Source organism: Haemaphysalis longicornis, unplaced genomic scaffold (genome assembly GCF_048455015.1).
Source record: "Haemaphysalis longicornis isolate Haplotype H1 unplaced genomic scaffold, Haemaphysalis longicornis Haplotype H1 scaffold_7, whole genome shotgun sequence".
Classification (NCBI taxonomy): domain Eukaryota; kingdom Metazoa; phylum Arthropoda; class Arachnida; order Ixodida; family Ixodidae; genus Haemaphysalis; species Haemaphysalis longicornis.
This window is the reverse complement of record NW_027526422.1, coordinates 105,012,852-105,037,106: the sequence shown is the minus strand read 5'-3', so window position 1 is coordinate 105,037,106 and position 24,255 is coordinate 105,012,852. Positions and strand designations below refer to the sequence as shown.

General features: G+C 44.3%; 1 protein-coding gene across 3 annotated transcripts in view; it reads left to right on the top strand.

Annotated features, from left to right (window-relative positions):
- LOC144146767 (unconventional myosin-XVIIIa-like) overlaps positions 1-24,255 on the top strand; it is a 198,370-nt gene that overhangs the window by 73,114 nt on the left and 101,001 nt on the right. For all 3 annotated transcript variants that reach the window (XM_077678699.1, XM_077678696.1, XM_077678697.1), the window contains exons 12-20: positions 675-861; positions 3,975-4,242; positions 5,148-5,310; positions 6,066-6,258; positions 8,773-8,971; positions 14,396-14,574; positions 20,060-20,188; positions 20,327-20,470; positions 23,447-23,536. In XM_077678699.1, the coding sequence (XP_077534825.1) occupies positions 675-861; positions 3,975-4,242; positions 5,148-5,310; positions 6,066-6,258; positions 8,773-8,971; positions 14,396-14,574; positions 20,060-20,188; positions 20,327-20,470; positions 23,447-23,536 (1,552 nt within the window). The remainder of the gene's footprint in view (positions 1-674; positions 862-3,974; positions 4,243-5,147; positions 5,311-6,065; positions 6,259-8,772; positions 8,972-14,395; positions 14,575-20,059; positions 20,189-20,326; positions 20,471-23,446; positions 23,537-24,255) is intronic.

Below are 24,255 nucleotides of genomic sequence, written 5' to 3'. Positions count from 1 at the left end.
CGCATGTTGTCGGCTTCATCAGCATTTTTGGACAAATGGTGTTTTGACCATGGAGCTTTTCTTGCAGTGGTTGCAATGTTAGTTGTAATGTTTGCAAACATCAAGTACAAAGCACATGATGTGTGGCTTTGTGTGTAGTTGTAGTTGGCGCTGCCAAGCTAGTTTTCAAAATTTCCTGATGTGTTCTGAACAGTAGTATTAGCGATGACGTTAGGGTTATTACCTTGGTTAATAAGGAGTTCCAGAAGCATAAGCAGGATTGTTTTGGAATGCTTAATAGTTTGGATTTTTGAACACTGCCAATATTTTTGTGGCAGCAAGTACTTAGTAAAGTGATGGGCAGAATGCACGAAAAAACAAACAAATATTTATCCAATTTTTGAAGAAAAAGTGTGGTGCTGTGGGGAGAAAAAAAAGTGGCATAACTTGCAATAATAATGGAAAAAAAAATGGAGCAAAACAAAACAAAGGAAAACAAAACAAATGCTGTGCCATGGGCTGCCTTCAAAATTTAATGCCAAGTGGTGCAATTTGGAAGTGTGTGTTCAATCTACCTAGAGTATTTCCAAAATTTCAAACCGGATAAAAATTGCAGAATTATTTGCCTTGTTCATGCCTGTACTCTAAATGGCAACAGTTGCTAACCCCTGCGGCACTCCTTCCCGTTGACGCAGTGCCCTTGCGGGCAGTGGGCGGAGCGTGGCGGCAGTGCAGGTCCTGGACTGCCCTGGGTTCCAGTCCCAGGGCAGCCCCAGTGCAGCGGCCACCCTGGAGGAGCTCTGCCACAACTATGTGCAGGAGCGGCTGCAGCTGCTGTTCCACCAGTGGACCTTCCTCAGCCAGCAGGAGCGCTACGACCAGGTACGTTTAAAAGAAAAACGCGACAAAAAACTTTAAACTCCACTCTGCATGGTGTCGGAAGCAGTGATATAATGGCAGCAGTGATGCAATGGAGGCCAGCACCAAAAACATTGTTATCAGCATGTTAAGTGCACGTTAGCATTTAAGTGATACCGTCCAACAGAATCCGCTACAAACCCCACTTCATGCGTCTAACGGTGGCTTAAGTCAGCAGCCACCATTCGCACATACAAGAATTCATGATGCTAAAAAGTGTGTGGTGAGTTTCCACTGGTTCATCTACATGTTGTCTCTAATATCTAGATTATTCGTTTGAAGTTTGCAACGCAGCTTTTTGAATGAGCCAAACTTTTAAGTTTCGTCTTTATTGCCCGGGACACTGCTGTTAAAACAACTTTCTTTAATTGTTGAGTAAACTGTGTGAAACTTGCTGCTCTTGCTGCCTTTTTTCCACTGATTTCAAATTTGCCATTATTTTTTGAGTAAGTCAAGTAGTTACCAAGACAATTAGAAATGATTAGTCATTTCTGGAGGAACAATAGAAAAAACAGTGTTAGCCATAAAACTGTCATCTTTATATTTTCCAATACTATGAACCCTGGTGAGTGCAATAAGAGAATCGGTTTTTTGATCCACCACTTGGAACTAATTTTACAGCTCATTAAACCTTGGTGGCACCAGTGGCAAGGAACCATTTCGAATGCCCATTTTCAAACACCAAAGCTTAATAATAAGCTGTAAAATTAGTTCCAAGTGGTGGATTGAAAAACCGATTCTCTTATTGCATTCACCAGGGTTGATAGTATTGGAAAATCTAAAGATTACAGTTTCATGGCTAACACTGTTTTGTCTATTGTTCTTCCCAAAATGACTAATCATCTCTAATTATGTTGGTAACTAATTGACTTGCTCAAAAAATAATGGCATATTTGAGATCAGTGGAAAAAAGGCAGCAAGAGTGACAAGTTTCACAGTGTTTACTTACAAATTAAAAGAAATTGTTTTAAGAGCCATATCCCCCCATAAGTTGAGGCTGGTTGGCTCCTCAGTACGAAATATTCAGGTTGCTGAACTCTAAAACTCTCGAAGACGAGTCTTCTTCATCCAGTGATGTTGTCCTACTGCACGTGCTTCTGCAACAAGTTTCAGTATTTTTTTGCCTGCACATTGTTATAACCTTGATTAGTTGGTGACGTAACCCTGTACAAGTGAAACTGTGCAGCACATGTGTTCACAAACACAGCATAGATGAGCTATGCCTATCTGCCTATGTTGTGTTCTTTGTAATAGAACGGGAACGCTCTTCAAGGTTACTTTGTCTTTCCGAAGTTGTGTATGCAGGTGCTAGTGCATGTGCAGTTGTTGAAGTGTGTGCAGGTGTTGCTAAGGTAAATAATTTGTGCTAAAATAATGACACATTCAATTGCATTTAAAATGTTTGATCTAAGTGAGTACTATAGGAGTACATAAATCAGTTCATTCAAATTATTCCCGGGAAAATAGTTTCATGGTTTGGTACTATGGCCAATCTTTGGGAGCTTTTTTGTCCATCTGTCAGGAACGTTAGTACGGCGTGGTCGCATTTTATTTTATTAAGCAGTAAGGGCATGAACTTTTAGAAGCTGTATGTGGGTGTGTGTGTGTATGTGTGTGTGAGAGAGTGGATGAGTGGGGTTGAAGCAGTTCTTGGTGAGAAACTACAACCCTGACTGTTGTACAGTCTGTGTAGCTGATATTGCTCCCATGGTAAACTCAGCTCAATGTGGTTCCAGGTTAAGATAAAACAAAGTCATTGCTCGTTGAGTGAGCCGTTTCCTGTGCCATGTAGTGCAAGGTGGAGTGGTAGAGAAAAAAGGTGTCATTGATTTCTGTGCCGTCAAAACCCTGCTTACAAGGCTCGAGGGGCGCGAACGCAGAAAGTGGTGCAAGGAGCACGTCCTTATACTTGTTCTATAATAGATAGAATTTGTTAAATGTGCCACTACTGCCACTCACTTGAGACCTATTTCGAAGCCGTAATTTTCTCCCACTTTTGCATTCACGTGCATCACTCCTACAAAGCAAGTTTAGCGTTTGATAAGACTTTCAAGCGCCAAATACAGTATTTGACCATTTTTCTGGACTACAAAAATTTAGACTTGCTGGTCATTTTGGACTGTTCCGAGGAACCGCCAGTTGTCCCATAGGAGTAATGACTTGCGGATTTTTCAGACTGCTCTTTTATTCGGACTATTTTTCGTTCCCCTCCCCAAAAAATCGGTCGGCTACTGTTACTGTATTTAGACAGGGGTCGTAAAGGACTGAGACATGCGCTTCGCTGTCTTTCATGTCCCCTGTCTAAATATTTGGCACTTAAAAATCTTGTCATGGGTTACCAACTACCCTGAACCCTTGTCGTCGTCTCTGCTGCGCTGAACTTCTTTTGTAGTCACAAACCAATTCACCCAACAATAGTTTGTTATTGCATGAGCAATATATGGGGCCTGTTGGCAAAAGTTTTACATCGATCTGTGACCAGAGTGAGCCATGGAAAAGCAGGAACAAGAGAGTGGGCAGGACGCATGAGGGAGCTGCCTTCGCAATGCTGCTGATGTTACAATGGAGACGTGCAGTCAAAGTGCAGCTCGTTACCTGCCTTTGCTGATGCCGTCTCGACGGTTACCATGACTTCCAGTGCTGCTTGCATGTGTTGTAGAATTGAGTCTGCAGCCAGTGCAATGTGGCAAACAGGAAGAAATGGCATGGCGACACCAAAACGCTGATGCTGGTGGAAAATTGAAGGGGTGATAGATGGTCTGTGCTGCTAATAAACTGAGCAAATGTGATCACTGAGACTGTTGGTGAGCTTAACATGGTTGGCATGGTGTACGAAGGGCGTGCAACAAATGCTGCATGGTGGACTCCTGAAGCCACAGGAAAAAACGCACATTAGGCTGAGCCAATAAGCTCATGAGAGAGTGGAATGAGATGCTCAAACAATCTCAAACGTGTGCGTATCGATGTTCCATTAATTTTCTTTGGAGCATTGCTCGTTTAACCCGTGTGGGCATTCCCCAGGGGCTGTCGGTGGGCCCCCTCTTGTTGTCGTTTGACGCACCCTGGGGGCGCTGCAGGAGGCGGTGGTGCTGGATAGCATGTCGGAGTTTGGGGAGGTCCCCTCCCCTGCGCCCCTGGTGTCTCTGCTGGACCGCAGCCCTCCCCCGTCCTCTTCGGGGCTGCGGGCCTCCTCCACCGACCTGAGGCAGCAGGTGGCTGCTGGTGGAAGCCAGCAGTGGTGCGGCTTGCTCCAACTGCTGGACGACGAGTGCCTGTACCCGGGCAACACAGACCAGGCTTTCCTCGACAAGCTGCTCCAGGCAGCTGCCTCGGCGCAGCCTCGCGGTGAGCACTGGGGTCGCAACAACTGCGGGGGTTGGTACACCAGTTTTAGGACCTAGTAATTTCCGCCGCCCGAGAAAAGACACTCGATGAAAGCGAAGGAAGCAAAGATGTACAAATGTGGCGCACCCACCATGGTGTCTCAGTGGCCAAGGCGTTGTACTGCTGAGCCCAAGGACGATGGCTCAATTCCTGGCCGCTGTCATCACTCCCAGCCGCTGTCACCATCAGCGTTCATGTTGGCAGTAAATTAGAAATCTGCAACAGGAGTCTGATAAGTAAGTAATGCTAGGGTAAGCCACAATGCTTTTGCGTTCAAAGCACGTGGGCAGGCTTAAGTACCATATTTTCGTGCGTATAACCTACACCAAAAGTGTGAAATTTTCAGTGGCAAAGTAGGGGTGCAAAAATACGCGGAGTTTTTCCTTTAGTGCAGCTTCACGGCAATGCGTGTTGTGCCGTGAAGCTCCTATGCAGCTAAGCCTTCCATGGCAGTAATTGTGCAAAACATACAAGGACAAGGAAGAAAAGACAACATGAATGGAACCGAAGATGAATTTGTGTACAATAGTAGGGACTGCAGCTCAAGTGATAGCTCTAGCGAGAGCAGTGACACTGAGTGAATTGTGACTATCGCCTTGCAGTCAATGTATTCTACTTGCTAAATGTACGCTTTTTCTGTCTACGCAGTATGTGATGTGTTGCTTGAGCAGTAGCTTTGGGGCAGGCGTTCCTGTATTGAATGTGTGGCAATACGCGAGTATTTTTTTTTCTTTTCCGGCGGGCTGAAGGTGGGGGTGTGGATTATATGCAGGGGTGGGTTGTACGTGCGAAAATACGGTACGCCAAGAATATTTTTTTGGCACTCCCATCGTGGATCACTGATGCCAGTGTATTGTTTGTTGCAGAGCACCCCTTGCTGCTGGAGCGGGGCGTGCGGTCGGGAGAGTTCACAGTGTTCCACCAGATGGGCTCGCTGCCGGTCACCTACAGCTGCAAGGGCTGGCTGAGAAGTGGCCGCGAGACCTCTGCCTTCCGACAGGCTCCGCTGCTGCTGCAGGAGTCACAGAAGTGAGCAACTTTCTGATCTGGATGAGGGGGGAGGGGGCCGGATGCCACAGCCTTTGTCTTTTCAAGCCAGCTGCCTCACATAGGGGGGCTGGCCCGTTCATCTTTTTGTTTTGTGGAGGCTAGCAACAGCCTCCTGCAGGAGGAAAGCTTTTCTACTGCTGCTGTATTCCTTCTGGCACCTTTGTTCTATGTCCTTCGAAAGACGTGCACAGTTATACCTCCAGTTAAGGCGATTTTACATGTGAGAGTGTGCCAGTTAGCAGTGCTGCTTTCAAGCTGGGAGGGCTGGGCACTACTGAAAATTGTTGGGCTATTAAGACACCAGCTGTAGTCGGGAATGATAGGGGTTGTGTTTACTTGCATAAATCTTTTGAGTGTACTCGTGCGGGACAAAACATTTAGCCAAAATTCAAGCTAGAAATTAGTTTACTGCTAGTTGTTTAACTGAAGTTTAGCGGCTGTTTAAAACAAGGGTCCAACAGGAGTTCCCACTTGGACTTATTTTACATTTTGATGTACCTTCCTTAGCTAAGCTTCACCCATCTCATTTCCCCATTCACTATTTGGGATGAGTAAGTGAAGAGCTGGTGCAAGTGCCATTGGTGTGCCGAGAAAGTACCAAGGCAGGCACTGGCTTTTTTTTTGGAAGGCAGGTTAGATTTTTCTCTGAAGGCAGGTTTCTTGGAAGGCAGTTTTTAGCTTGAGAGGAATCTTTTGTGGACTTTTCTTATTGATCACTCCCCTTCCGACCACAGAGAACCTGTGAGCCAGCTGTTTTCCTCTGCGCGTGGAGTGCCCCCCACCCTGGGCAGCATGGGTGGCAGCAGCCTATCGATCGATGCGGCTGGCAACACGTCGTCGCTCCGGCGGACTTCCAGCATCCGGCGGGCCCAGTCGGTAGCCGGCACCAAGCGCCGCTCGGTGCCCCTGCAGGTCAAGCACACCACCGTGAGTGCCCGGCAGGGTTTTCGTTGGACCAGTGTCACGCCCTAACCCTGTGACAGTTCGCCAGCATTGGACGTCACAGAGTCGCAGTTAAAATCTTGAATGGAACAATGGTTTTGAACTACAACTTGCGCAAAGGTGGGGGGCGTGTCTTTCTGGAAGGCCAAAATAATAATGTTGGAAGGAGGAAAGCATTTTATTCAATCGGTGAAAGTGGAATCCGGCAGAGTTCAGGCGAATTAAAGCTGCAGGTCACTTGTCTGAAGATAGATGTTAGACACAGCATTGTGTTTCATGTTTATTTCTTGTGAAAAGGGTGTCAACCAAAGGTTAAACTGTTTTGCTTTGGGTATAGTAGTTTATCAAATAGGCACCCTGTGATGTCATAGTCCCCTGACTAGAACGATGACGATAAATTCTTAATATTGCTTTCTATGCCTTTTAGGCTTCTTGAAACCCCAGATTAGGACATAGAGGTCAACAGTGAGCTTCATCAAACAGAAACCTAAGTTAGCGAATAGACTTCTATACTCCAAAAATGATTCATCGAAATAATTTTATGTATTACCATTTGGTGCACTAGAGGGCCGTACCCAGAGGGGGGGTTTGGCGGTTCGAACCCCTCCCGAAATCTTTTCCAGGCAGCACGTAAGCAATACTTACTATTGCTTTCAGCAAAACTACCCCCTTCCCAAAATCCATAACCCCCCTCGAAAAAAATTTCTGGCTACGGCCCTGACTTTACACATGGTTTCATTCTTACAAAACAAGAAACGCCAATGTTTGATTGCTGCACTGAAGCTGCACTGTGAACTATAGTTGGATTTCCTGCAGAACGTGAGGATAGCCCTGAAAAAGCACTTTGTTGTATGCTAGTCCAAATCAATACCATTTCATTCCAAACTGTTGTTAGCTGATGCCCTTGTAGCAGCATCAGTTGTTTTGAGCTTCTTGGAAAAAAAGAAAATTTTCCACGAAAATGTTTTAGCACACTAACAGCTGTGTAGACCTGCATCACTTAGTCTTGACTGCATGTTATTGATGCAGTCAACTGCATGGCCATGGTGGTAATGGGGTTTGAAGATTGGTATATTCAGTAGTCACATTATTAACTCTTTCGTTGCGGCGGGAAAAAACAGCCGATTTTGAGTGCTTCCACAAAACCTTTTTGTTCTCTTGAGCTACTGGACACATTTAACCTTGCTATGCATGATATGGTACCTTACACATTGCTCTTTCAAACACATAACAGTAGTTTTGTGAAAGGTACAATTATTTACAGTTTATCAGTCAAATAAAAATGTACTAAAAAGTATACACACGATGTATATAGGCGATTGTACTGAGCCTAAAAATTATTTTAGGAATTCTAAGATATACAAGCTGTTCCTGCGTTCCTAAGCTATGATTCAATATATTCATGAACGCTGTGTACCAAGTTTTGGATTTTTGTGGGCCTATCAGCCTAGCGGCCCTCACGGCTATGCCACTCCGCGAAGCCACTCGACAGTAAGTCAACCTCTCTAAAACATGCATCCAAGCGTACTTGTTTGTGTTATCACACAAAATGCTTATCACTTCAGTGGTAAGAAACAAGAAAAAAAATTCCAGTGCCCTTGAGATGTGGCGTGCGTTGCTTCGCAGCGCAAGCTATCATGAGTGCCAGGCTATCTTGTAAGTGATAACGCGTTACAGTGCAGTGCATTTGGCAAAATATCCCCACTGCACGCTGTCCAGTAAAACCGCAGTCGTCAGATAGGGAGTACGTTTTGTTTATAAATGCAGCGCAAAGTCAAAAATGAACCTTCAAGGTCGCGGGTTCGTTTCCTGGCTGCGGCGGCCACTTTTCTGATGGAGGCGAAAAGCAAAAACGCCCGTGCGTACGAGATTTCAGTGCACGAGATCCCCAGGTGGTCAAAATTAATCCGGAGCCCTCCACTACGGTGCGCCTCAGCGCCTGCGCTGCTTCGGCGTGTTAAACCCTACAATCAATCAATCAAAAACGAATGTTACCTGGCAGCACCTGTCAAAGTCCGAGGTCGCTGAATAGGAGCGTCTTCATTGGAACTAAAATCTGACGAATCCACATCGTTGCTGGAGTTATCGCTAATGCTGGGGTAACAAAAATCAGCAGAAGTAGCTGCTGAAGTCCCTGCCACAGCTGTCCACTTTTGTGCAGCGCGCTGTAAAGTGGACGCCATTTTCGGCGCCGTTTCCAGGAGAGAAATGTCAGCAACAAAAAATAATATTGAAAAAAAGAGTTGTCAATAAATACACCAAATGGCGTTAGTTGTCCGCAAGGCGGTGTTTTTAGCTTTCGCTGGACAATTGAAATCATCGGAACTCCGTGTCCGATGGCCTACGGTGCCATAAGGGACGAGTTAGAGGGTGCCATTTTGCACGCATATTGGTAAGTTCTGTGTGATCGCTGTGGAGTGTAACCCCCTGTATCCGGGTCCGTTGCATTTGGGGTCTGACCGTAGTGCCTCCCCCCTGTGATGGTGCCCCCTCATGCAGGACAGCCTGTTGGAGGTGGTGCGTCGCACTCGCCTCCACTTTGTCCACTGCCTGGTTCCTAGCGAGAAGAGGGAGGGGGCCACCCACGGCGGAGGGGGAGCGGGCGATGATGGCGCGGAACCCCGCTTCGATGTGGATCTTGTGCGGTCGCAGCTCAAGGGGGCACAGATCCTGGATGCCGTGCGAGTCCGCAAGCAGGGTGGGTGTGCTGCTGGAATCTCCGAGTGTGTGCCTCTAAGCTTCTGGGGTGTGGGTTTTCAGTCCGGCTGTTGTTGTTGACAGCGGTTGGGAGAAGCTGCTTTAAGGGGGCACGTGGGTCTTTGGGATGAAAAAATTGGCCAAAAGAGCATTTTTCGGGGTATCACTTTTTCCTCAGTGTGCACAGTTTTCCCTCCGAAAAGTTGGTATTTGAACAGTACCAGGTACCTATAAAAGCCGTGCAGGCCCAATTTCAATGAAAAATAATGATTTTTTAAATTTTCTCCTCGTTCACCATGAGTGGTATTGCAGCGATAGGAAGTTTTTGAGAGGCACATCCCAGCATGTAGACCAGCTAGACAGATATTTTCTTTTGCAGCATAAAGCTGAATGCTTAAACCAATCAATAAAAAAAAAATCAGATTTTGCAGTTTGCGTTTTGGTAGTTGTTTAATTAGGGTTATTTTTAATTGGTTAGCAGGAGTACTTCTAGCCCAGAAGATAGAATTAATGTAAACTTTTATGTGATTGCAAAACAAAAAAGAAAACTGCTTCCCACATTTTATTCTTCTCATTCTTTACAACTTCTGGTATCTTTTCATACCTTGCTGGTAATTTTTTGTTGATTAGTTTTTTCTGTTCTTCTCAAGAACAATCAAGAAATATTTTAATTATCTCAGAAACTAAAAACCCTAATCAATAATTGCATATTTGATATCAGCTAAGAAAACTGAACAAGCCCATTAAGTTTCATAAGATTCGTTGGAAAGCAAAAAATAAGTTCTAATGCCACCGTTTCTAAGTTGCAATGAAAAAGACTTTTCATTTATGGGCCACATCTAATCAGATGAGGAGTATTCATGTAATTAACCATCGTAACAATAAAGCTGAAATCGCTTTTAGGATATCTTCTGTACTTTTCGAGTTACAAGAATAATTACCTGGAAGTTGCATTAAGCATGATTGACTAATTAGGCAAGAACTCAAGATTTTTATTTCAGTGTATTCTGTGCAAGAAGGCTATTATATTACTGTTTTATGTCCTTTAGCTATAAATAAACAAAGAAGCCTCACATTCCTTTTGAAACCGGAAATAGTTTCACAAAAAAGGATAGTGGAACTTCTCCCTTTCTTTCTGGATACCTAAAGGAAATAAAGCACTGATCTAATAGCTTCCTTGCACACAATAGAACTTCCTGATCGCACTGATAAAAAATCTTGCTGAGTTCTTGCTTAAGTAGTTAATTATGCTTATTACAAGTTACTGGCAATTAGTCTTGTAGCTCAAAAAGTATAAAGGATATCTCAGTTTTGTTATTAGGATACGTAACTACGTAAATGTTCCTAATATGATTGGTTCATAAATAACAAAAATTGTTTCACTTGCCAATGCAGCTTTCAACCTTGGAAAAACAACCAAAGCGTTGTCTTTTTGGAAGTGGCATAGTTGGCTTTTATGTTTTGTATTCTATGTGTTCACAAAGCTTTTCTACTGAAAACTGTTGCAAAGTGATATGAGACAAATATTTGTATCAGCCACAGTGACCTAATATTTAGGCAAGTTGACGAAAAAAACAAAAACGGGCATTTTAGAAGCACTGTATCTCCATAACAAGACCACTTGGCATGGCCGTTTTCACATCGCTTGATCGGCCGAACCGTCATTTTTCATTTTCCGGTCGCCTCTTTTATCATCGCTCAATAACAAACGCACGAACGGCAGAAAAAGAAACACTGAAACAAAGCCAGTAACAGATTCTAAATTGCAATAGGCCTTCTGGTCGAAATGGGCTTACTGCCTTCCCGATTGGGCATTGCTTCAGCAATGCATGATGGCAGCTACACGAACTGCATAGTGCACAATCCGGGTTAATTTTCACTGCTTCTGTCAGCCGAGTTTCTGTTCAGTCATTTTATTGTTGTAATATTCGTCACGAACGTTATTGCAATGGAAATGCTTTGAATCGTGATCGAGGGTATGGGGAGTTGCGTGGGGTGAAAGGCGGAGGCCATCGACTGCAACGGGGTGCATGTGACTTTACCGTGGCTCGTTTCCAATGTGAGAAATGTGGTGCGTGCATTTGTAATAGAGGTTCGTGAAGTGACCTTTTGACCGATTTGCGGTGTTTACACACTTAGTTGCTGCTATGTTTGACAGCGCACTCGCTAGCAAAGAAACGATCGTAGTGTCAAAAGCTGCAGTGCGCTTCGCATTGCCGTGGCTCGGTGGAGCAGTGCCTTAATGCGCAACCGGTTGCGATTGAACGCAGGTACCGTATTTACTCGAATCTAGGCCGCCCTCGATTCTAGGCCAACCCCCAAAATTCGGAAGGTCAGAAAATAAAAAAAAGCTTACCTCGAATGTAAGCCAAATGAATAAAGGCACGGGACTGAGACTAGACCGCGCACTTTATTAAGCTTGCGGTGCTTGTCGTAGCATGTTCAAGGGCCGCTCGTCGTCGTTGTCAACATCGTTGTCTTCTTTGTCACTGTCGCCTTCCCACAGCGCACTGTCCTCACTTCCGTCCAGCGCGTTTGAGATGCTGCACCTAATGGAAGGCCTGCACAATTAGCTCAGCTGGAATTTCGTCCCATGCCGCGGTGACCCAGTTCGCCAGTTGGCTGAGTGAAGCGGCTTGACGCGCCCACTCGGTGTGAGTTCGTGATTTTGCACCGTCAGCCAGTCATTGCAATGCTTCCACAGCCTGTCCATTCACTTGGAGGCAGAGTTGAAAAGTTGATTCTGCTGCTTCCGCCACCGGTGCGCATTCTTCTCATCGACTCCGAAGTCTCGCTGTGCTTGGAGGTTTGAAGTTCTGTCGGCCTCCAAGACTGCCTTCCGCTAAAAAGTCACGGAGTAGTGGCACCACCTAGTAGGCACCATTGTGCCGTGAACACGGCCGCTTCTCAAGGTCTCGTGGCGACGAACACAAGCAATCATGGAACACTGACAGCTGGGTTCACAACGTTTAAACAAGCGAAATGGAGCCTGCAAACCTGCAGGCTGCAAGCCTGTGGCCATGAGTTGGCGTTGAGTGTCTACAGGTGACAGGAAAGCCGCATCCCCGGATCTAAGCCGTCCCCCGACTTTCGTAAACAACTTTAAAAAAAAAAGTATTGGCCTAGATTTGAGTAAATACGGTAGTTGTAATTAATGCCTGCGACATTAAATTTAATCTTCAAAGCAACGTGACAAACCATAGCAGGGTTACTCAAAGTTCGATATGTTGGGGTAATGTGCGACGTGGAGTGTGCGAGCCATATCGCCTTCCTTGCGCAACGTTATCCATGGCACTCACAGTGGTCATGCAAAGTGGTCTATGTAGAGAAAAAACCTGTTCATGTGTTAAAAATGTACCTTACGGCCACAGCATCTTCCAGATTGAGTTTTTGAGGGAAATCAATAACACCAATGCATACAGTTTCGTGCATATTGGCAGTGCTATGGCAAAAATTGGCTGTCCTGAATGTCAAAGAGTATTGAAACAATGTATATACCTTGAAGTTAGCGTTAAAGTTTGTGTCCTTGTGATGCTCTGAACTTTTGGCAGTAGAACACATGTACTAAGTTGCTGCTGCAGGCAAGGTTATAAAATATTAAGTAAGCCGAGAGTAGGCTTTCAAATTTATGTCAAGGAAAGGAATGCCTCACTCCTTGCCATGGTGACAGCTCTGCATAGGGAAGTTGTCGAGTGCAATACAGGGAACCAGATCATTTCCTTTGCGTTGAAAGACTGTTTCTCCGTGGCCAATTTGGTTTCCAAGGTGGGCTACATATTTTTCACACAGCAGCTGAAAAGATTGTTTTGTCGCGAAAAAAAGGTTGCAAGAGGCACTTCAGTTCCAAGGCGGGGCATTCAAGAAGCCCCGTGGTCAAAAACACACGAAAGACCATAACTTGGTGCCTTTTGATAAATTAAATCTGAGGTAGAACTCCATTTTCTCAAACCTATTTTTTTGCCACTGGCACTGTTTGTTCCACTCATTTTTTCATAACCACTGGGTCTATTTTGAATCCATTTTTTTTTTTCACTAAATTCCTTGAGGAACAGTTCAGGTCGTGACATTCCTTCTTTTTCCAAATTTCTTTCCGCGTATTTTTTGATAGAGTTTTCGTTAACAGTCTACATGCCTCCCCACCCCCCACAAAAAATTGAAAAGAAATTATGTTGTAAATAAAACAATCTAAGAAGGTCATGTCATCCATCCATCATGGAAGGCAAAGTGCTTTAAACGAGTTTTATATTGCATTGTGTAAGTCGTTTATGCTCGGTACAAGGTGAACAGAAAGAAAATAAATAAAAACGGTTTAAAGATATCGGTTTGAAATTTTTATGTTGGTATCACGGAAGCATTTTCAGTCCTTGTACCAGTTTTTATCAAAGTTGAAAAAGCAAGAAAGTTGATTTTAAATGCCATGTCCCCCCTTAAATATTCTCACCTGATTCGATTAGAAAATTTCACTGTTTCAATCCAACCCAGATTTACTGATTGCATATACGGGGGTCACAAGAAGGTAAAAATTATGTCCTTTGGAGGGGTACCTTTCAGAGTTTGCAAACAATTTTAAAATAGCTATAGTACTGCGAAAAGGAACGAATACATCATGAAAAGACGGAATGAGCGCTCATCTCGGCGCTCGTCCTGTTTTTTCTCGTGTCTCGGTCCCTTTTCGCAGTGTAGCTATTTTAAAATGAACTACACCTGAACCTTGTCATAACGAACACTGATATAGTGAATTATCGGCTATAGCGAACTAAATACGAACTTTGGTCGGTCACACTTCATTTCCATAACACTTATTCTTTTATAATAAAAGTGAAACTCTGGGAGCTGTGCGTACTATTGCATATAACGAAGAAACATTTGACCAATATTTGACCAGTAGGCTGAGAAGCTATTTGGAAAAGCTCCCGGCATCCAGAACTGCAGAAGTAGAAAAGGCCCCTTTCTTCGTGGACGCTGTGTAAAACTTCATCCGCTCGATGGTGTGAATAGCCACCAGACAAAGATCACACCTTTCCTTGAAAAAATAGGAACGCAGGCCTGTTTTGTCAAATGAACTTTGCTCTGTTGTAATTTCCTGTTTCATGCTCTGGTTCATTGAGCTTGAAATGCCCAAAGGAGAAAGATAAGGGGTACCTACCTTGTTTATATTAGGTTCGTACATTAAAATATTGTGTTTTTGTATCAAGGATTTTTGCCGGAGCCAGCTTACCAATTGGTTTGAATCGATTTTTTAGCTCTACGGTTACAACGAATGTCGGATATAACGAACTGAATTACTGTCCTGATACTACTTTGTTACAACGAGGTTCAACTGTACCAACTTGCCCAACAGTACACCCTCTTTGCAAGGAAAGCTGAAAGTCACGAGTAGGCCTCCTTATAAAACCTGTCCCTGTTGTCCGTCCAAACGCAACAGGCTTCCCCGAGAACCTGCTGTACCTGGAGTTCCGGCGGCGCTATGGCCTGCTGGCACCGTCGGACTCCTCCCGGCCCACCGTCAATGGGGAGTCCGGAGGAGATGAGCGGGCGGCCACGGAGGCCCTGCTCCAACAGCTGGATCTGGAGCCCAGCACCTACCGGCTGGGGCTGAGCCAGGTGAGGCATCCTTTCCAGGGTGCGTGTTTTTTTTTAAGTGCGTACACAAGCATTGAATGTGTGAGCATTTCTCTGTGGACTTATCCAGGTAACACATCTGTCTGTGTGTATGCTTCATGTTCCACACTTTTGCCACATACGAAAATGCTGTAAATAAAAGGTCCTAGCCCTTGACGTTTTCGTTTAGAACCACTTATACTTAGTTGTCACACCACGTTTACTACAGGGTGTTACAAAGAAGACTAAGTAATTTTAAAAAATAGGCTTTCGGAGGTAAAATTGTTTTTCTTGCGCGAAGTGGTCAAATGCCATGGCGGACACAATAAAACGGTCTCCAAGTATTATTCACTGATATAATTAACTATAATTTGTTAATTGCCCTTTTAATTATTCTTGTTAGGTATTTGGTTGCAATGAGGAAATTATAGAGGGTCATCAAGTAAACCGATAACCATCATTAGATTTGCGAAATTATAATTGCGTGCAGAGCTACAGTGCTCAGAACCTCAGCTCTCCAGATGAGCGCACCGGGCTCCGTGCAACAGCTGAGCACCTCAAAGCCACGCCCACGCGCTCATGTCACTCGGAGCTGTACACGTCATACGCCCGCCGCTGGCCTTGCACCATTAAACAGCCAATTATTGTCATCATCAGCCACTTATACAGCCACTGAAGTTACATTTTCTCACCAATGCATGCCTACTTATCAGTGAAGTTGACTCTCAAGGTGCTCAGTGTATACCACATCGTAGGGAAACAGCCTTGGGGCTTTCATACTTTGATATCTGTAAACGTTCCCTATATGTGCCTATATTTTCCCCAGAGAAACATTTTCCCAGCAATACGTTTGTGTGTACCAGGGAAGCCAACAAAAGAGGCACAATGTGGAGCAGAGCGGTGTATGGCAATCCAACAGTTAAGAATTCATTGTTTTTGGTAATTCTTTTTGGGTCATGATTGATCCGGTTGCAGTGGTAGAAGCTATGTTGCGTGCACCCTCATGCCATTCTGACTGCCAGGCATGTGCTGGCCTCACTCTTAGGTGTTCATTTCTCAAGGACCTGCGTCCCACGACTCAGCTGGTAAATAACCACCGTGCAGTCTGTCGCGTCAAATTAGTTCACAACTTTCATGAAAACACCAAGCATTTGAAACATTGTCTACCAAATGTAGTTTGCATTGACCAGGTGTATCAAAAATCGCCACAGAGGTTGCTTTGCAAACAGATTTGCTAGACCGTTTGAGCAGGTCCCTCTAGCAAAGCGAATGTTCTTCTGCTGTGCAAAACAACACTGTAGTCATGGTGAATTCTTATGCAGCAGGATAGAATGCATTGGACTTAAACTCGAGAGTTTCCTGACATCATGGTAGAGGCTGTAATACATACTAGGTACACAAAAACGCAGGCTGTGGGGCTACAGCTTTTTAAAGCGAAAGCTTTCTTAGTGGGACCAATGGAGTTCTGTCAGAAAACTAATGCATTTTTCCATAGACCGATTGATCAACCGAAAAGCTCTGATAAGGTCTCTGGACACCTGGTGCCTGCGTGAAACCAAGCTTCCATTGTGTCAAAACGGTTACTTGAAAATCGTGAAAAAGGAGCAGTTGTAGAGGAGACAATACACGCATTGATCATAAAGGAGGAGTACAATAGTATACAGTGGAATCTCGGTCATACGAATCTTAAGGGGCGGCGAAAATATTCATATCACCCGAAAATTCGTATCATCAGAAAACGAGAAAAAATGGAAACGTGCCGCGCATGCGACAGGTGGCAGCATGCGACAGGTGGCAGCGGAAACGAAAGGTACAGAGAGAAGAGTTTGTAGCGGGCGATAAAAGGGAGGGAGACAGAACAGGCGTCGAGGGGGCGACATGTTCGGTTCGTTCGGGGCAGCACCTCTTGTGCCGCTATTGTGAACACCCCACGAGGAGGGTAACCGTCAGCTTTTGTGCCCGCGCGCAACCAGGGCCGCACGGCTCCACCAACACTCTCGCCTCCTGTCCACGCCGCAGTTGTCTGCTTGCGGCTCGCTTGCTCGTATCACCCGCACCGGAGTGATAAATCCGTACGGATCATTCGAATTTTTTTACGTTGCTTACAATTGCATCTTGGCCAGGGAATTTTGATAATTCCTATCACAACGAAATTCGTATCAACCGAATTCGTATCACCGAGATTCCACTGTACCTTTATCTCATACACCACATGTCGGTATACATTTAGATCGTTCATAGATGTGTTTACTTAGTGCATGAAAAATTGTTGCATGGGTTCATTCTTCGTTTGCGATTTGGATCTTTGAAGGTTTGGCAGTCGATTGGATGCACTTTCATCGAAAGTTGGATGCACTTTTAGCTTTCACGCTTCTCTCAACTTTCTTTTAAGCTTTTAGTTCCACCTTCCACTGTTACCAGAAAAAAATACCCACAAAAATTATCAAGCACACGTTAGTGTGCACCTTGTGAGGTGCACCCGGCTTCGGTCAACTCTCTCTCTCTCTCTCTCTCTCTCTCTCTCTCTCTCTCTCTCTCTCTCTCTCTCTTGCTGTTCTCCTTGCCAATTCACGTGCATTCACACCTGAAGTTCGCGCTACAAACGCCGGGGTTCTCAAAGCTGGTTGCCGTGGGTTCTATCACGTGCTAAGGCGCGGTCCACTTTGGGGTAGATGTGAAAGCCTGCGGATAAAACGATGCGGGCCTGCCAGTCATGGAGAACTTTTCAGTGGCAAGTTTGGCAATCCATGCGAGGGGGAAAAGCCGGGTCTCCGACAAACGGAGAGGGGCGGCCAGCTCTGCTGCCTCTCCAGCCTAGCACCACTAGTGCAAGCTGTGTCAATTTTTTAAATCCATGAGCACACCAAGTTTTTCATACCCTGAATAAATAAAATGTCATGCTCCTTGTAAATATTGGAACGATTTCTGGCCCTGTGCTAAAATGCGCTGCTCCAGAGCAGCCTTGACACTTGGCTTCATGCATTGAGTTTGCACAGTATGTAATGAATTTGTGATTCTTGCACACTTGAATGTAACCAGGTACAAGCATAATTTTTATAGATGTTATGGCAATGAAAGGAACACTAAAGGAATGTTGTTCGCGAAGGTCTAAGTAGGCAGGTATGCTTAGGCTATCATATGCCATACTCCACAGCCAACAGCTTTTTGACAAACTAGAAAATGGCAAAAGAATGTGTGGACATATATACTGCCACCCCAAGCCTATCTTCTACACCGTGGTTTGTCATTTTACAAATGATTGGTGCATTTGGGATTGAGATAGTAATAATCAGTATTACCACTTGTATATGTGAATTTAGCACATAGTACTTGCCAGTCTTAGAGTGGCAAGTTGAGACCAGAAGTTCAGGCAAAATGCCTATTTTCCCCTTCAATCCATATCAAGCCTATTTCCTTGAGTCTGTATCAAGAAACTGACCCAGGGAAAAAAAAAAACTTACACTTTCATGAGAAGACAGCACCGTGTTTTAGTGAAAGTGTACATATTTTTTCCTGTGTTTGTCTCTGTGAGCATAGCAAGCTCAACTTTCCTTCAAAAGCATCGGCTTCTGCAGAACAGATTAGCTCAGTCATTGATACGGAATTATTTCACTTCCTTTACTACCTATGGGGTTCATCAGGGCTGCAAAGAGCTCAGGAGGCCATTCTGCTGTCTCACTGAATATATACGTGCAGTTAAGATCTTTCTGCGGTCTGCAGTTACCAATGGTGCCTCTTCCACCAGAACCCATTCTTACCACTTAAAAAACTTGTCTAACGGCGGAAAACTACTACAAAAACACTCGCTGGTGGTACTAACAGCTTTGCAGACAACGAAAGCATTGCAGCCAAAATTATTTACGCCATGCTACACTTGAATGTGACTTGGCACATTCGTGTGCTTATTTCACACTCTTAGCAGAAAGCATTTCTGTAGCTGACTGCTTGAGGGCCACTTTGACTAAGAATGGAATGCTGAGCCTATTTTGAAGGTCCATGACAAATCTGCCACCATACGCAAGAGACCAGTTGCCGACAGAGCCATTTCTGTCTGACATAAAAGTTCCTGGATTCCCTGTGCTAAAAGAACTGCCGAACGTTCTGAGAAGCAAAAATTATGATATTTCAGATATAATGACGTCATGAAGCGTCCCGAAGTACAAGCATGCTCCCCCAACTTCAGTGAACGTTGAGTGTTCTTTTTTCAAACTCAATTATCGACTGAAATGAGGTACAATCCCAAGCCATAAATCATTGAGATTGGTCTGGCTTGTCATAGCCTTTAAACTTTTTTTTGTTGTCAAATCAACCTGCATTTAACATAAATCTGTTAAAATAGCAGCTCTTGTGTGGCTAATTTTCACAAAGAAAATAACATCACTTTCCCACAGCACAAGACTTGTTCACTGTTTTTAACTGCAAGTCAAAAATTTGTTGCAAAATGTGCTGCTGACGTAAATATGAATTGAGCCTATATGTGCCTAAACGACAGTATTCGGTGCCTATAAATGCCTAAATGGCACTTTTCAGTGCCTATTATAGGCGCCTAAAACCTTGATTTTTTGTGCCTGAAGCTCCGGTCTCTAGTGATAAGTACCAAGTTGTGTGGCTGCTGCTAAAATGACACCGCCTCCCCTAAGTTTGTGGTTTTTTTTTTTGTTAAAAAAAATGTCAGAGAACGGAGAAAAAATAGTTCTTCCATTAAAGGAAGAACTATTTTTATTACTCCCAGTCAAAGAAAGCACCGTTTGTTGCTGGAGGAATTGCAAGAAGGTTATAAAAAGGCCAACGCTTGAATGCAAACAAAAACCGAGGTTACCTTTGATGCTTTATTTAGGAGTCATCTTAGCTAGAATTTGGAGAAATTACAGGAAAAGTATATTTTTTTCTTGAGCTCTTCTCTAGCTCCTCAGCCATGAATACTATGCTGAGAAGGATGGCCCCCTTTTTACGACTACAATAATACCTGTCTTGTTTTACAACTTCTCATAACTTTAACCAGCAATTTATTTTGACGGACAGCTGCTTCATTAACTGCAGCTCTGAATGAAAGAGGGCTGATCGCCGTCAAATGTAAATTTGTGTCTGCAGCTCACGAATGTTTTCATTAAGTTAGGGCATCTAAGCAGTCTTTGTGTTTGAGACTCACTGGAAACTAAAAGTTGCTCTGCTTCAGGTTGAGGAACCGTGCAGTCATATCGTCATTAGTACACGTGTTGCAACCAATCCTCGTACTAAAATTTCATTGTGCTGCTGTTGTACTCTTCTCTAGCAGCGGCGGTTGTTGCCCTCTGCACTCCTGTGCAGTGAGGTGTGTGCTGGGAGCCATGCATTTGTGCATTGAGCTTCCGTTCCTTTTAAGTCTGGCAACACAGGTTGCGTTCAGCTTGCTTAACAACCAATGTTGCCGAACAGAGAAGAAAAGGAAGCTGAAGTTGGGGGGGTGTCTACATGCATTGACGTGTGCCCCATGTGTGCGTGTGTGCAGGTCTTCCTGCGTGCGGGCACCCTGTCCCTCCTGGAGTCCCAGCGGGAGGAGAAGCTGGCCGAGGGGCTGGTGCACCTGCAGGCACACCTCCGAGGATACCTGGCACGCAAGCGCTTCCAGCAGCGAAAGGTAAGCAGGGGCAAGAACGAACAGCAGAGGGCACAGGGGCACACCCTGTGGCACCCCCCCCACTTCTACAGTGCCTCTGGGGGAAACTGTCATCTAAGCGCTCCTCTTCCCCATCATCTGTCTGCCCAACACTAACAGGTGCAGTGCCTGGCCATCTGCTGCATCCAGCGCAACGTGCGCAAGTTCCTGGAGATCCGGGACTGGTCCTGGTGGCGCCTGTTCGTCAAGATCGCTCCCGTGCTCAATGTGCAGCGCACCGAGCATGAGCTGCAGCTTAGCCAGGTGAGTGTGAGGCAAAAAGAAGGTAGGGCTCATATGGTGAGTAAAACTAAAAAATGAAAGCAGGAATAGAAGAGTTGAGCTTGAATAGTGTGAGTGCCAAATGCTAGCCTGAAATGTGGATATCAAAATGGTGGATTTGTTGCATCAAATGTGAATGAACTCCGTCGAAAAGATGTGCAAACTTATTGAAAGTAGCTCTCTATAATTAACTTACGGTAACATAAAAATGTGTGGGTTCGAGCTAGTTGGTAAACCATGATAAGACTTTCAAGCACCAAATATTTAGACAAGGGATGTAAAGTACAGGGACTTGTACTGTACCCCACATCCCTTGTCTAAATATTTGGCGCTTGAAAAACTTACTACGGTAACAGTTCTTTCAAGAAGAGTGCAAAAAATAGACGGACAATAGGATGAGCACTCGTACAGTCTATTTTCCGTCTGTCCAGTCTATTTTTTGCACTCATTTTGGAGGAGTCATGAACCAGCTCACCTATTAAGTTTTTACGGCGACAAGCTTGTGGAAAAAAAATGTGGGGCTTAATTTTTTGTTTAGACCAAGGAGTTCATAGGTGCATATGCAAAAGCAACACAGTTTCTCTCTCTTTCTCTGTCTTACTTTTTCCCCTAATTTACAGCAGATTCAGGTCAGCTACAAGTTTAACATGGATGAACAACATGCAGGTGATTGGGAAACTGTGCTATGAGTATTAAGAAAAAAAAGCCCCCTTTCTTTTGGCTGCTGCATATGACTGCTACAGTCGGATACAAATTGGTGCCAAAATTAAGGAGGCAATGTATCAAGCAGGCAATGTATCATTCCTAAAGAAGGCAAGCATTGCAGGGGGCGGCAGAAAGCTGGACGGGCAGATGAGATAAAGAAGTTTGCGGGGATAAATTGGTCGCAGTTAGCACAGGACATGGGTAATTGGAGATTAATGGGAGAGGCCTTTGCCCTGCAGTGGGCATAGATAGGCTGGTGATGATGATGATGTATCAAGGATGCCTGTTTATCCCCCAACCCTCGTTGCTCTTTCCCCCTCACCCTCAAAGATTGCCCACACCCACGTTATCAAACCGAAATCCTGGAAAAGAAAAAGATTAATGAAAAATGAAAGATTTTTTTTGGTACACAATGAAGCAATTACATTCACTTCAATGTCTTCTCCAGTTTAAACAGGCTGAGCTTGCTTATGTGCTATCTGCTAGTGCTATTCTGATGTTATAAAACTTGTGGGCTTGAGTGGGAGTGCCTTTGACAGAACTGTCTGGTTGGGTAAAAACTTGGATGAAAGCAGATTTCCCAATCGAGGGCTTCATTCAAAATGCTCCCCATGTTTTGGAGCCTTTCCAGCTTCTTCATTCGGAGTTCATTAGGTTTTACCAGGAGCAGCAATTACGTGGGGAAGATTTTTTTGTACTTGTTCGTTGCCGTGAAGCATCAAAGGCCGTGGGTGTAAATTGGTGGAAAGGCACTTTTAGGTTTGTACAGCTTTCTCCGAGCCACTTGTATATGCCATGACTTGAGGAGCTTTCTTTTGAAGTAATTTGTTTCAGTGTCAGCCAGCTGCACTCTTACAAAGCCAGTGCAATGGGCCACTTTTTCTTGGTGTTTAGCTGATACACTGTGCTGTATGTTAGACTTGTAAATGCCATTTTGGTGCTGTCGGAGCCATTTTTGAAAGTTCTAAGTTTCGTCGATGTGATTGATAGGGCAATTGTGCACAGGGGACATTGTAAAAGATCCCTTGTGCTTTTTCTTTTGGTGGGTGCCTTTCTGGTCATGGCATGAGTGGGCCAAGGGTGGACATGGGTTTTTGGGCTACCAGAATGCCTTACTTCCTGAGAATGCGTGATACCGTCGTACTGAAGGTTGGCCACAGGGTGGAGGGGTTGAGGAGTGGGTGATATTGGAGGCAGGGTAAATGTTGTTGACCGGCTTCGTTGCAGGAGCGGAAATTACTTGGTTGCCGCTTGATCGGTGAAGACAGCATTTGATGAGACAAATTAAGTTGCTGGTGCAGCTGTTTTTCTTCAGATCTGTGATGACAACTTTTTCTTCCTTTTTCAGTCATCATCTATTGAGCAGACAGCTCTTGCTCTAAGCAGGAGAGCCGAAATTACAGATGGCGTGTGCGATGTTGGGTAATAAGAACCAAATTGTAGGTCACGTCTCGTTTTGGTTGGTTTCCTGTACTTGGTGCAGCTTACTAATTTGGCTGTCTTTTTATCAAAACGTCCAGGAATAGTAAGGCGTCATCCGTTTCTCTTTCCACGGTCAAGTGAATTGCTGGCTTGGCGAATTTATGTGCGACAGGAAGTTATGTGCTGTCCCTTCCTTGAGAATGCAAAAGCAGTCATCTATATAGCGGAGAAACACCTTGGGTTTTCCAGGAAAATTTTTCAAAGCAGTTATTTTAATTTTCTCCATTACCAGGTTTGTGTAGCCACAGAAATCACAGCCGCCACAGCAGTTTTGCTCGCTTGTCTGATGAAAAAATTCTTGCTTCTCGTGTGTGCTTTGAGGCAGAACTGTATAAGGTGTGATATCTCACCAACGTAGAGGCGGGTCTTAGAGCTCAGGTTGTCATCATTTCTTCCCTATATCCTTCTTTTCTAAATCTTTCCCATATATTTCTGGCTCGTGGTCAAACCTTATCTGATCAAAGGGCCAAGTAAGTCCCAAATCATTGGAAACACTTTAAAAGGGGATGTTGTCACCGTGTCAATGAATAATAGGTGATAGAGGGGTGTGATGGGGAATCATGATTATAGTATGAGGGGGAAAGTAATGATCTGTCTAAGAAAGACAGGGTGTGTCATCCACTGCTCATGTTAAGTGTATGTTTGCGTTTGCTTGTACATGTATGAATACATTTGTCACTTGTCATATCGTGTGTTGTTACAAGTTGTTCCTCTGAAAAGGGAATTTTGTATTCTCTCTCTCTCTCTCTCTCTCTCTCTCCATGGCTGTAGGAGGAAGTCTTACAACTGAAGGCCAAGGTTGAGAAGCTGGAAAAAGAGCGCTCGGAGCTCAAGCAGAACCACGACCTCCTGGAGGCCAAGGTCAGTGGGCACGGAGTTTGCTACCCAGCATGGTGGCATGGTGTCTGCATGCATTCAGCGCATTCATTTCTAAGAGTATATAAATCCTGGAGGTAGTTTTGACGAGGCAGTCAGAAAGCATTCGTTTAAAGTTAAATTTGTGGAAAAGAGGGAAGCTAGGGCTCTAAAAACCGGCGCTTGAAGTACATGTAGTAAAGTTTATGCAGATGACATTTTAAATGGTTATCTTTCGTGCACTGAAGGAGGTAAAATAAACTTTGTTCAGAACCTTTTTTGTCAGAAAAATAAACTGGCTTATTAGTAAGGCACAACCTAATGCTTTTGCTTGAAATGCCAGTGCTTTGACGTTGTTGGTCAAAAAAAAGTGTAGGCATAGGAAGATGCAAAATAGCTTAAAAAAAGAATTCAGAAGTGGATAAAGTTTTGTTTAATAGTAATGATAGTTCAGGGAATAGGTTCTCATTCCAGCACCGTTATTTGGTGTAAGTTCTGGCTTTAAAAACAAAACACGAGAAACACGGCAGCCTTCAGGAATTTTTGTCAACCACTGCTGCTTCCTTTGGTCCTCAGTTTTAACATTATCCGTGCACCTTGAGTAGTATTACTGTGATACCAGATTAGTAAGTTAACTTGATTGGTGCTCTCTTTCGCTGAACCGCCAACTGCCATGTTTCCTCCGTGAATTGTGTTGGCAAAAGTTCTTTTGAGCTCCTTCATGA